The sequence below is a fragment of the Lutra lutra genome, chromosome 2, assembly GCF_902655055.1.
Source record: "Lutra lutra chromosome 2, mLutLut1.2, whole genome shotgun sequence".
NCBI classification, from domain to species: Eukaryota; Metazoa; Chordata; class Mammalia; order Carnivora; family Mustelidae; genus Lutra; species Lutra lutra.
This window is the reverse complement of record NC_062279.1, coordinates 206085474-206099727: the sequence shown is the minus strand read 5'-3', so window position 1 is coordinate 206099727 and position 14254 is coordinate 206085474. Positions and strand designations below refer to the sequence as shown.

General features: G+C 43.2%; 1 protein-coding gene across 1 annotated transcript in view; it reads right to left on the bottom strand.

Moving 5' to 3' along the window:
• FRAS1 (Fraser extracellular matrix complex subunit 1) overlaps nt 1–14254 on the bottom strand; it is a 413592-nt gene that overhangs the window by 86506 nt on the left and 312832 nt on the right. The window contains 6 exon segments of the mRNA XM_047719626.1: nt 1222–1357; nt 2922–3081; nt 3258–3406; nt 8909–9156; nt 11101–11226; nt 12457–12588. Coding sequence (XP_047575582.1) covers nt 1222–1357; nt 2922–3081; nt 3258–3406; nt 8909–9156; nt 11101–11226; nt 12457–12588 — 951 coding nt within the window.

The following is a 14254-nucleotide window of genomic DNA, read 5'->3' as shown; positions in this document are numbered from 1 at the left end:
GAGAAAAGAGGTAGAGACGGGAGGCAATGACCCTTTCACGTCTCCCCACCTTTGTCCATGCCCTTCCCTCTGCCCACCGTGAGACGGTCACTAACCCTTCCCCTTCCAACAGCCATTCCCGCCTGCTCAGATGGAATTCACTGTTTTGCGCCGTGTACCTCCTCAGGGTTGGGCCCTTTCCCTGTGCCAGCATGTTTGATTTCCTGCCATTTACCGGTCTTCCTCTCTGTCTCCCATTCAAGGCAGGGGCTGTGTCTCCCTCACCTTCACATCCTTCATCTCTGGCACAAACATGTGTTGAGACAGATCTAAGTCGGCGATAAACAAATCCGAGTGCCCGCAATGAAAGGCAAGATTGGGGGAAGGACCCGCAGTTTTCCGGAGGAAAATACGGCCGCCGCTTAATGGATTTCAGGGGACAAGGCTCCCACCCCAGGCCCCATGTGGCCCCAGACACGCTCAGTCCAGGGCCTCTCTGCGGGAGCTGCTACTGACACGCCCATTAGAGCCACGCACCAGCCCTCGGAGATCTCACCGCAGAGGCAGCCGCCGGTGACCTGCCGGGACCTGTCTCAACTGCCAGTCACTGCGGTCTCGGGGGGCCGGGGACAGGACACGCCGTCTCGCCTCTCCTTCCCTGTGACACGCAGCAAGGGCAGCGGGGGTCCAGGGCAGATGGTGGAGCGGGGGGATGTTGAGGGATCACAGACGGACAAGCCGGCCGTCCAATCCATGTCACAGCCTTCGAAGGAGCTGAACCCGGAGCAGGGGCTCAGGTGAGCCACGGCCGCCTCGCAGCGGAGGACAGGCATCCTTATGTCCTTGACCCTGGGCTCCGAGGCCATGGGTCCTTCCTCTCCCCGTTACTGGCGCTCCTGACCCCCACGCCGCTGTCTTGTCTCGCAGCACTGAGGGGCCTCCTACATCTTACCCGATCTTCTCCTTTGTTCGGCTTCTTACCTGTCCCCCCGCCCCCCCGGGGTCTGTGGCCACAGGAAGGTAGGGGTGTCTGTTCCTTTTGTGTCCCGTTACACCCCTGTGCCTGGCACGAAGGAAATGCTCAGGAGATTCTGAGTGACTGAACCTCCCTCCCTCCTGTTTCTTGGAAATGGATCTGTTCCTCCTTAGCCCCCACGTCCAGCTTGGACTGGAGGCAGCTGCTCCCCCCACCCTCCCTTGTCGCCGGGTCTGGAGCGACTCTGTCGCTGGGCCACCACCTACCTGTGCCCGCGTTCTCGATGCAGCCGTATCGGGGCAGAGCGCTCAGCTTAATGACTGCGTCGCCCCGAAGGCTGTCCTGGTCGTCGGCGGCGAAGAAGTGGTGGAAGGAGAGTGGGGCTCGCCCTCCCTCGTCGACCTACGAAAGAAGAGATTGTGCAGTGCCCGGGCGGTGGCACAGAGCTGCCGCGAAAAGAGCTGGATTGGAAAGTGCTGCCTGGGGGCACCTCCCAGCGCCAGCTCCGCTGCCTGGAGGAGGCAAAGCCTCTGCAGACGGGATGAAGAACGTGCTGCGGCCGGGCCGGCTATCGCTCCGCGCCTCGCAGAGCTGCATTCCGACACCGGACTCCTGTGTCTCCCTTCAGAGCGGTGCTCGCCTCCGTGACGGATCTGGTTATGAAGCGGCTCTGGCCTGTTCTAACCCCCACCTGAGCACAGCTGCACGGAGGCACCGCTGCCTTGCTTCCCTCCCGTAGTTCCAAAGCCTACAGCCCGGGGATGACCCGTCCGTCCTCCCTCGCGTACTGGGAGGGTGACTGTCCGGCAGGTGCCCCCACCCAGCAGGAAAGTCCCGCTCATCCCCTTAGGGTACATACTGATAGGGGTGCAGGAGGAAAGGGCTTCCTCCCCACATCTCAAAGTGAGGGCTCACCTTAAGGTTAAGGAGGAAAATGAATCCATCTTAGTAAAAGCACTTGCTGGACCTAACTTTTTTCCTTTAGGGCCCTGCTTTGTATGCTAACCCCGTGACCTGATCCTGGTGCTCTGCTGGCCTGTTGGGGCGCCTGAGCCTTTCCACTCTGAACAATGCTTGGCCAGATGTAGGAAGATCTACGAGGTACAGAGCGGAAGCTCACCCTGACTCTGGCGATGGAGAAGAGCCAAATGGGTTCCCAGGGTATGCAATATCAGAACCATTTGGAAACAAGTCAGTTTTACGGATTTTTAGTTGCTTGGCAAAACCAGAAAAACTCTTTGAGTTTTTGGCATGTGGCATGTACACGGAGCAGGACAAGGAGATTGAATTAACTTTTATGGAATCCCTCCCATGTGTTGGTATGTACTGGGGGATTTAAATGGTATTTTGTTAGCAATCCTTTAGGTAACAGGAATAGTTACAGTTTAAAGATGAAATTGGGGCTAAGAAAGATTATATCGTTGGTCCAGGGTCACTCAGCTAGTAAGTAACAGAAGCAGCACTTGAACTCAGGTCTGGGTAACCTCATGAACGGGACATATCTTATGGCCCCCTCCCTCCCCACCCCTAGGAAGTATAAATAACCTTTACAGTAATAAATATTAGCTTAAAAAGTGACTTGGGGACATTGTCCATCTCCCCATATTTTAGTTCTTGGAAGCATTAGATTTTTAACTCCTGAAAGATATATTCCATTTATAATTTTACTTCCATTACTATATGTACCTAGTATAGTATACAAAATACTACACACACTTAGCATTTATGTCTAGCACATGAATGTTTTTTTGACTAGATAATGTAAATACAATTATTTGATCTTCTGCATATATTTTCTCACACTTTCTGAAAAACTCATGATTGAGTTTGTGTATCTCGACACAATTGCCTAGACACTTTGGAGGAAGAACTTGGCAGCCGATTCAGGTAGAAATCCTGTATTTACATCAGAAGAGATTTCATCTCTGCATCGCACTCACTGCCCATTGCTCTGAGAACCATTTACCGTGATGAGGTCAGCAAACGCAAGGACTGGAGGCGGGTTCTGAACAGGCGTGATCATGATGGTAAACATCTGATTGTCCAGACGGTTGCGGTCCATATCGGAGACAGAGAAATGGAAGCCATCAGTAGCCAGACTGTCAGTCTCAGACACAGCGGAATACCTGCAGAGGGGAGGGCAGAATCAAATGAATGAGCTCCAGGACAAGCCACGTAAGACGGCTGCATCTCTGTTTAAAAATGCGGCAATATAATTTTTCAAGGGACTACCGGTCAGTTGCTTAAATATTTTAATACAATTTTTACAAACTCTGTCAAGTAATACAAAGTGGTTGTATACCTAATTTTCTGGTTGTTGATGTCTTCCATTGTGAAGTTGGAGACCTCGGAGAGCTCTTCTACCTCAGGTCCGGACACTCTTAAGAGAGCACCATACGTGGGCAGGGAACTTAACTGAATCCAGATCTCTGAGTCGGGGGAAGAATCATCCTAATTGGGCAAATATGAGGCAAGACATGAACACACACTTGTAGGAATAAATATGTCCAGTAGGTAAAGATCATGCTTACTTCTCTGCCAGCTGAAAAGGTCTCTTTCCATTTGTGATAAAGCAACGCCATTTCAAAGTGCATGAAAATCCCATTATTTATTCTTTGTAAAATACCTCTTGGATAATGTCTTCTTTTAAGAGTAGCTCAAGATAACAGTGAGGAAATGCACTTTAGGCATGGGGCATAAAACAAAGAGATGCCCTATTGGTCCTGTAGGAGCCTCACAGGGTTGCGCTTTTATGACATGCATCTAGTGAAGAACAAAATGTGGTCAGAGACATAAGTCACCGTCCCATAAACACAGTGGTAGGCTTCCTTCAGAGTGTCAAAGGATGGTTTGCTTTTTAGAAACTGGTAAAATTCCATTATAACATGTAATACAATGAGAAAGAAAATTCTGTGAAAGAGAAAGAAGGGAAGTCATTTAGCTTAGCCAGTGACTCACTTTAAGTAATATTTGACATGGGAAAAATTTTAGCATAACAGAAGAATTCAGGAAATCTTACGGATTTCGTTTCATTGGGATGATGGAACCCACAGATACTCAACCCCCGAGATGACCAATCTTAACAAAGACAATTTTCCTTTCCTTCTGCATGGCTTATTAAGAAATAAAATTGGCTTTCTGTGTTTCTCCACGGACAACAGCTGTATGTCTTAATGAACAATTTCCTCTGTCTTTAAGGATATTGTGGAAATATCTAGGAGGCTGGCAACATCTTCTTGGAGAGCTTCCCTGAGTCATTCGTCTTTTAGAGCAGTTGGCTGTGAACATGGGGGCACTCTGCACTTTGCCACAGCAACAATGAAAAGAAATATTGCATGCCAAGTACCAAGTGTACTTTGAAATGCAAATTTCCCAGCCTTCGTTGTAGAGCTGGTTGAAGCATGGATCAGGAATGTGCTCGGCATAGAGACCGGGCGGTCTGGGGCAGAGGGTGTTAGTCAGTTCTTGGGGCCTTTTCTCTAGGGGCCTTTTCAAATCGACAGGTCAGAGCCTCACTGCAAGGTCACAGAATTTTCCATATCTCCTTACATCACCTGACACAATGAAGGGAGGAAACTCAAATTCATCAAAGCTGCAAAACTTCAGAAAATTTCCCCTAAATTAATACTTTAGAAGGTTCTCTATTTTTCCACATGGGTTATCAAATACAATAGGCAGCCTTCCAACAGACTACTTCCTAGAATTACTGTGAGTACCCTCTGAGAGAGAATTTTTAAAAGACAGCTAAGAGTTCTAAGGTATTATCTTGTGAGATGGTGATGAATTACAAGGACAGAGCTCCTGCCTCTTGATTAGAATGAATAGCTTCAAAATTCCACATTGGCAAATTTGGCAAAAAAAAAAAAATGCTTATTTCAATGTCAGGCAGATTTATTTTAATGTTTCAAATCTCAAATGACTGCTTGGTTTGAAAAAGTGTGAAATCAGCTAGGTTTTTTCTTCTGAAAATGCTAGCATAATTTCAGAAAATAATTATTAATTATTTTTATAATTAAAGAAAATTACTACTTTGCCAATCTAAGATATTATGGATACATAAAATCTCATAAGAATGTAGACTTGTTCTCCTGTAATTTTCCTACCTTCTTACCCCTTTTGAATTGATTTTTTCATTTTCTTTTTATTGCTTATACATCTATTGACCCACCATTCAACACAAGGACTAGAACACTGATAATTAACAATTATGTGTGTGTTCCTCCTTGGAACTCCTTGGGCCTTGGGCCTCCCATCACCCTGGGTTTTATTTCTCATTTCCTTGAAATTCCTTGATATTATTTGATATATTACTACAACGTCTTTTTAGTTGTTTTTCAAAAACTGATGAAAAAAGAGTTAGACTTTCCCCTTGTGGGACTTACTTTCCTTTTTACTCAGTAGTGGACCGCTGAGATCTGTTGATATCATTATACGCAGCAACGGTTCATCTCTATATCCCACAGAGGAAGTGCATCACAGGTTATATTACCCTGTTGATGGGCATTTGTCTCGATTCAGTATTTTGGCTACTACAAACACTGTTGCTCTGTGTTTTCTTGGGCATGTCGTTTGGTATACATATGAAACTTTCTCTTGGAGAGGAATCTAGGGGTGGAATGGTGAGGGTATACGACCGCTCTTCCTCACAGGAAAATGCCAAATTCTTTCCCAAAGTGGTTTGTTGACTCTTCCATCAGCAAAGAACCTTCTGCAGATCCATCTCCTCTCCAACATTTGGTACTTTCAGACTTTTAAATTTCTGCCAGTTGAATTGGTATGATATGGTATGTAGTCTTTTTTGCTTCCCTTGATGCCTAAAAAAGTGATTATCTCTTTTTATATTTATTGGCCCTATGGATTTCTCTTCTGAAATTCCTGTTACTGTCTCTTGTTCATTCTTCTCCTGGGTTATTTTTTCTTCTTGATCTGCAGACATTTTTTATATTTTCTTTGTTTTTGGTTATATGTATTTCAAGTATCTGTTTCCAATTTGTAACTTGTCTGTTTTTTGTATTTCTGCTGTGTTTGGGGGAATAGAAATTTAATTTTAATATAGTCAAGTTTATCAATCTTTTCTTTACAGTTAGCACTTTTTGTTTCTTGTTTAAAAAATTCTCTCCTTTCCCAATATCTAAAAATATTCATCTATTTGCCACAAAGAATTATAGAGTTTCAGTGCTTGATTTGCCTGAAGTTAATCTCTGTGTATAGTGTGAGGGAGAACTACATGTTCTTTTTTTATCCATATGAACGACCATTTTGCACAGGTCTAGATTTTAAATAGTTCCTACCGTTTCCACTGATCTGGCTTACTCGGTCTGTTTTACGTCACAGTTCCGTGTGTCGGTCTGTTTCTGGACTCTATCTATTGTATTCCTGGGCTAACTGATTTAAACAGTGCAGGTGTATAATCACTCCTGATACCTGATAGGGCAAGCCCCTGCTCTCCTATCATTCTTTTGCAGAATTTTGGCCCTTCGTTCTTTATTGTAAAATCAGCTTATTAAGATCCATAAAAAGTGCACTGGGCATTTGACTGGAACTCAATGGAATGGAAAGATCAGTGTGCAGGAGAACTGATACCTTTTTTGCTACTAAATCTTCCTGCTCATGCATATGGCATGTCTCATTATTTATTGAGTGTTTTTTAAATGTTTGTCAATTAAGTAAGTGTTATAACATTCCCCGTAGAAGTCCTGTCTAGTTTTTGTTAGATTTAGTCAAACAAACATGATTTTTATAATGCTTTTGTAAGCAGCAGCATCATTTTAGTTACATTTACTGGCTACTTTTTGCTTATGTCTAGCAATGCTATTGCTTTGTCTGTCTTCTATCTGACCCCTTGTAAATGCTCCCTTTATTTCTAATACTTTGTCAAGACATTCTTTTGGATTTTTTTTACTTGTTCATTGTATCAGTTTTCCCTAGAAATTACACATCTTTTGTTATATTTACCCCTGGATATGTTTTATGTGATGCTATTAGAGATAGTATCATATTTTGAACTATTGTATTTTGGGCTGGTGCACAGAAATACCATTAGCTTTTTAAGATTAATCTTCTATCTTCTTCTCCCACATTATAGAAGAGAAAGCTGAGTCCCAGAGAGTTAAGTACCCTGGCAGGGGTTATTACGCTAGTAAGTGGTAAGCCTGTTTTAAAACTCATCCATTCTAACTACAAAACATCCCCCCACAACTTGTTTACCTGCAGTGCATAGCAAACTGTTAGGAAACCATCATTTAGAAACAAATCACACAGGATCCCACTTTTGCCTTTTGTCTTTCTTGACACCATGTCACCCTCCTGCAGTTAATAACACACTAATTAAAAACAGGCTCGCCTGTTCCTACGCTTTTATATTCTGTTCCATTTACGACCAGCATTTCAGACGGCTTTTCCAACCTTTCTGGATGTTCACTGCAAACTTACTAACTATGCATATCTGGAAAAATTTTCCCCATGACACTAAATACAAAATTCTTCTACAACCCTCAGAGAAAGTTAGTATATAACTTAGCTAAGTCTTTAAAATATGCTATGCTTTCAGCAGGCTCAAACAGTTCTTTTGGAGTCTTTCTGCTCTAGTGGGTAAATTCACATTCAATCAATTTCTGAAAATACATGTTCGGTTGCCAATGGGCTCGCATTTTGATATGCAGCTTATAATATGCAGTTAATGGGCAGGAACTGGTCCTGGAGAGCTATTTTGGCCTGTCAAACATTTTTCAAGCCTTGGTGATCTATTGATTAAATCAGTATTCATGCATTTTTATGAATTCATGGAGTTTCATAAGATTCAGAAGACCATAACCTATGGTAAAAATCACCTGTCAGTTAAAAAAAAAACCCAAAACCAAAGCTGTTCTGAAACTATACTAGACCCATGAGAAGAATCAGGGTGGAATGCAGTTTCCCATAATTTAAGAAAAGACAATTTGAGGGGAAAATCTGTGCTAAAGCAATTGAAGCAATTGTTCCCAGGCCAATGCTTTATCTCACATGCTACTATCCAGGACTAGATTTTACAGCTGGACTCTTTAGCCCAGAAAAGGATTACTTAAAACTATATGGTATAAACAAACAAACAAACAAACAAACAAACCAACGAAAGAAAGGAAAAGCCCAGGTCATTGGTGGGAATTTTAACATTGGTAAGGAAATATTCAATACTAAGAATGATTACCATTCAAATAACCATCATTATTTTCAAGGTATTTGTCAGAACTATTATGTTTACATAGCGAATATGTGTATGTTTACAACACACATAACTGAAAAATAAAATTAATTATCCTCTTTATCCTTAGTTCCAGGAGAGAGGAGTGTAATTTACCAGGGTCACTTAGCAAGTTAGGGCCAGATGGAAAAAAAACCCTGGTGTCCCTCAAACTACCCTTGCTCCCCTAAATACAGGGCTTCTTTTGGGGCATGGGATGGAGGGTGAGTCAGGCATCATGCCTAGGAAGCCTGGCAGAGAGGTACTGCCAAAGGAATGTGCCAGCATTCTGTCTAGATCTGGCCCTGAGACCAAAGCTGGTGAAAGTGGGCTTCCTCTCAGTGGGCCATGAAATATTATTACTTATTAGTCATAAATCAGGTGTGTTCTTCTAAAGTGTTCTTTCCTCAAAATTGCCATTTGAAATATTATGGATGGAGCTTTAAAAAATGGGGACTCAGGCTTTTCCGGCATAGGCACTGTTTCCTGTTGACCATCACCCATCCCTACACAATCTCATTGTGTTTCCATCAAAGTTCCACTCGTTCCCTCGTCTGCTCATGAGATGTGGGGAGCAGCCAGAATAAACAATGGAGTGGAGCTCTGGGAGGCTGAGAAGAAACTTCCTTGTATGGCCACCTACCTGATGCCCTGAATCTTCAACCATGGCACTGCTCTCTAGTCAAGCCCAGGGAGAGGGTGCAGTGAACAAGACGACACAGGGAAGAACTTACGACATAAGCGAGGTGTGACCTGGTGATTACAGCTGTGCTTTTACTGGCCACGGTGATACTCAGAGAGGCACCAGCAGCCAGCTGAGGCCCCCGGTCCTCTGAGAGTGACACCTCCACTTTCACTTCCACGGTTGTCGCTGACGTGCCATCTGTGACTGAGATCTCCATGCTGTCTTCCCGGGCAGAGGAGCCGTCGTGTAGGTACTGCAGAACATTTTTCTCAATATCTTCATATGTGAAGGTGTCACCTTCCGAGAGGGAGACAGATTGCAAAGCCAATTCCTTCTGGAATAACGCTTTTCATGTATATAACACCTTTGTTCTCAGGATTTCAAAGTACATATAGGATCATATACTCTGGGAGTTGTAAGTTAATTAGCTCAACCACACACCCAATGTAGGATTCCCTTTATGCCACTCTTGAAAGGGGGTTATTCAGCCTGTCCTTCAACACTTCTCAGGGTGGGAGGCTCACTGCTTTACAAGGCAGCTAATCCCACTGGAGATAGCTTTGTTTAAATTCTTAATCATACTGAGCTCAAATCTGCTTCTGTGAGATCCAGTCAGCATTCTTAGTTCTAGAGAATAAAGGTCAAGCCTCTGCTCTTTAGGACAACTTAATCTTGGATCTAACCTTGACATGGAAAATTTTGAAAAAAATTAAGAAAATAAATTATGGTTGATGGATCTGTAGTTTTAGTTGGGAGTATAAGGTTTTTCTAAATTCAAAAATACCTAAAAATTTAAAAACAGACTTAAAGTTAGAAACCAAACGTTGTAGGTCTGGAGTATGAATTTTTGACAAATTTCACAGGTGTATGAAAAAGTCTCAAGGTCATATAACTTTGGGAAAAACAGGTTTAAACAAAATTTAAAACTAATAATTTTTTGAACTACAGGATTTATTAGAATTTTAGAATCTTCAATAGGGAAATATTAAAGCATTCCAAAGTTGTTTGGTCATGGAACCCTTTCTACAAGAAATGCCTATAGTGTCATGGGCCCCAAGGATTCCAGAGAGTATAACTGAAGAATTGGTCTTCTTGGATGTTATGTTCAACTCTACTTCCTGACAGATTATTGGCTCTAGTAATTGGTGTTATGAATGAGACTAAAGAATTTATTCATTTTCTGTATTTGTCTTCTAAGTCTTCTCTTTTGACACTGTGTTATTGTGATTTACTGGTGCTAGTGGTATTGTGCTTTATAAAAAGTAATAAAGCGAATATTTTATAAACATCTTTAGATAGTATATATTGGTTACACAGTATAGGTTAAATACAATGTTAAGGCAACTGGGTTCTGACTGGTAAAGCTCCTTAAGTAGTTCCCTTAGGATGCTAGAAATCTATTCTGATGATATTTCTTATGTTCAGTAAATTTTTAAAAATCTGCCTTTGTGACTCCCAAATCCTTGTTGGTTGTTCTTCAAATTCTATCTAACTTCAAAGTCAAAGACTTGTACCCCTCTCTCTGCAGGGATATTCAAAAGAATGCATGATTACATCACTATTAGGAATTATATAAAGGTTTCTGAGAAAGTACAGGTTGTTGAAATAAGCATATAGCATCCCAAAGTGACTACTTTGAAAGAGATAATATTCACTTTGATGTGTATGGGCTAACTATTACACAATTAGATTGAGCTGTGTTCTAAAACAGTCAACATGTATTGTTTTTCTATAATTGAAGAAAGTACAAGAAATATGACTTTGGAAAGCTGGTCCCATGATCTACCACAGTGTTATATCACGAAGATACTACTTAAAAAATGTGTTTCCTTCTTTATGGATAAAGACACATGTCGTTTACACTGTCAGAGTTTCAGTGCTAAGGAGACTGTGAAAATTAACATAGCAAACTAAGGCAGACAAATTCATCTCCATGACCTAACCACAGGAAAGTGGCACCTGATGCTTCGTATGAGGTGGTTCTAAATGCATTTACTCCAGATAAATCAGCCAATTTCAACCAATTTCACCCACAATTTGAGGCAACAGCTTCACTGTTTTGGCTTGTGGGTGCAGAGAAAGAAGTCCCAAATCTTTCAGCCAATGGACTAAGAACTAAAAATTGCTCCTTCGAAGTCTCTCCTCATCGTTCGTTCCATGGACTTGCTTTAATTCTGGTCTGAGATGTAAAACTAGAAGAAGAAACCCTTCAAGGAGGCCAGTGACAGAGGAAGCAGTTACCTGTGACCATGGGCCCTTGGAGCTCGGCTGTGTACTTCAGGATGACACCATGCTCTGGAGGTTTCCGGAGCTCAAAGAGGAGTTCCTCAGGAGCAGTCTCGGTGTCTCTTATTACCAGCTGAAGTCCTGCAGTCAGGAGACAGGTCACTGTGAGAGGACGTGTATGTTCAAAACAGTATGTGTTGCCTACATTACAGCTACAGGGTGCTGGAAGCCACACTGCGGGCAATCTGATGGTTGTAACAAGGCACCGTTGACTTCCGGTCAACCACAGAAGAGTGAAAACTGATGATATAGTCAATTCCCAAATTGCAAGTTGTTAACTTACTTCCCAAAGTTAACTTGTAAGTAGGTAGTTCTGAATTAAGAACACCTTTCCATACAAATGAGGCCGACATATAGGTCAGTCCTGACCGGCTGAGGTAGGTTTTCGTCCAGAAAAATGCTCCCAGAAACTGCTTTGGCTTTTCATTATTTATGCCCTTCTTTTTCTGAATCCACAGAAGAGCCAAGTTATCTTAACAATGGCTGCTGGGGGTGGGGGACGCCTGGGTGGCTCAGTGGGTTAAGCCTCTGCCTTTGGCTCAGGTCATGATCCCAGGGTCCTGGGATCGAGCCCCGCATCGGGCTCCCTGCTCCGCTCCCCCCCTCGCCTGCCTCTCTGCCTACTTGTGATCTCTGTCTGTTAAATACATAAACAAAATCTTAAAAAAAAAAAAAAAAATGGCTGCTAGGGCCATCACAGAAGTGAGAAAGAACAGGGTGGCATGGCCGTTGTCTTTGTACATGAGACTTGTTTAGAAATTGGATGATAATTAATTTCAGGCCAATACTCAGGGGGAGAAACTGGATAAGAATCTGTAGAGCACAGCTAACAAACCTCACAACATCCACTGTTTGCTTTTAAAACTCACTAGGTGGAAGAATAAGGAAACTGCTAAAGAGTAAGTACACTGAGAGCTGAATAAAACCATGTACAGAATAACCGAGCCCAGAAGCTTCGCAGCTTCCGAAGGTTACTGTGATCTGTCATTTCTCCTGTTGCTCTCACCTTCTAGACAGAAAACAAACGCAGCCACTGAGACTGCTCCCCTCCCTTCTCTTCTCTGCCGGAAAACACATTCTGTGTTGTGCTCCATCACTGAACACTGGCCTGGGAAGGGCTTATTTCCTTCTCTCTGGGCTGCTTCTATTTGCGTGGAAATGGGCAGAGGGAAGGACACAGGTGAGAAGGCATATCCCTTCTGGAAGAAGAGGTCACTCTTTCTTGGCAACCATCAAGAGGTTTAAACAGGGACTGCTGCTGAAATACGGTTCCATTCCCAGAGGCATGTTTCTTTTAGGCTCAGTTCCTACCTATAGCAGCACTGCCTCCTGGGCTGACCTCAAGCAGGGGAGCTGTGACCCGGAATGCCGGCAGGTGCTGGTCAGCGGGAAGCAAATGAATGGTGAGGACCATCTCCGGACTTGTGTGGGCTCCATCTGAAACTGGAAAGGATAAACACACACGCACACTGACGTGTAGCCTGGTCACCAGCAGGTGCTTCCCAGGAGATTTTCAGATCACCTGGACACTTTGAAGCGATGCTCACAAATGGAAAATATAAGCAAGCAAGGAAGATCCTGTGAGCTCTCCTAACGAAGTTTTCTCTCCTGGATAATGAAAAGGCTAAAGGACCATAATAACAACGTCATTCTATAAAGCAAGCTCCACAACAAAGTGATACTGGTAAATGTTAGTGGAAAAGAAAGTAATACAAAATCTGCCCCCTTAGATGATGCCAGTAAAGACTTTTATTTATGAGGGGCACCTGGGTGGCTCAGTCAATTAAGCATCTGCCTTCAGCTCATGTCACGATCTCGGGGTCCTGGGATCGAGCTCCGCTTTGGGCTCCAAGCTCAGCAGAGAGTCTGCTTTTCCCTCTCCCTCTGTCACTCTCCCTGCTTGTGTTCTCTCTCTCTCAAATAAATAAATAAATAAAATCTAAAAATAAAATTAAAAGACTCTTATTTATGGAATTATTTTTTGATTCATTCTCCTCATGTCTTGGGAAAATATTTTCTTTCAAGAGATCTCGTTTAGAAATGACACATCTGTCTCATGAGGAAAGAGCTTTTTAAAAAGGACAGAAAATACCCACGCAAGTATCTCAGAAGGCAATTATCAGGAAGCAAGCAGACCTATTTGGTTTTTACCTGATTGTCACACACATTGCAATAAACGGAAGATACTTTGTAAGTAGAACAATGACTTTAAGATTTTATTTCCCTGGATTGTCTGACATCCAAGTGAACGCCCGTCACCTGAGGGAAACGGAAGCAGAACTGTCTGGTGCTTGACTCTGATTCCCGCCTTCCCGGACCTTAAAGCACCCTCGAGTCTCTAAAGCCAGGTTTGGAAGAACATCTGTACCACCAGTTCACCAATGTGTTTATCAGTAGTGGCTATGGAGAAAACGCTGCTGTTGATTGTTCTAAATGTGAACTCTGCCTGCATCTGGGCCGGTTTCCTTTGTCCCCTTCTTCTGGACTCAGCAGCAAGTCCGTAGGAGGCTGACATCTACTTAAGCAAAGTAAAGGGCTGCTCAGCAGCTGCTAGTAATGATCCCACTTGGGCTTTAGATTTGTTTTTTCCCTGAGAACAGATCTAAAGGATATGGCTGGGTTTTTATAAGGTGCACTTGCTGTCCTAGAGCAGTCCAGAAATAGCCCTACTGAAGGAGGAGACACTCCCCCTGCGAATGAAGGTTTATGGCTCTGGTCATTCGGCCAAATGTCATGATGGTTGCCCCTGCTTCTTTGTTTATGCTCAACCTCCTCTCTGGAACATCAAAGATAGGAACAGATAATTCCTAATGTTTGGAGGCTTGGGGGACAAACACAGGAACTTTTCCACAAATTTCAGCAGATGCTGATTCTCTGAGGCTTCTGGGATCTAAGTTAAGGACACGTGCCTTAAATAAAAATCACTATTGTGAGATATAATTTTACTTTTTGAAATGTTTTACATTGACTTCACTTTTAAGCGGGGGGTGGGGAGAGAGCCTCAGGGAGCCTTCACCATCCTTACTGCTGCAGAAGAGGGAGGGAAAGGCCCGGAAACTTCAGAGTCTCGGTAATACCACACAGCCAGCAGTGTGACCGACGTGTATCT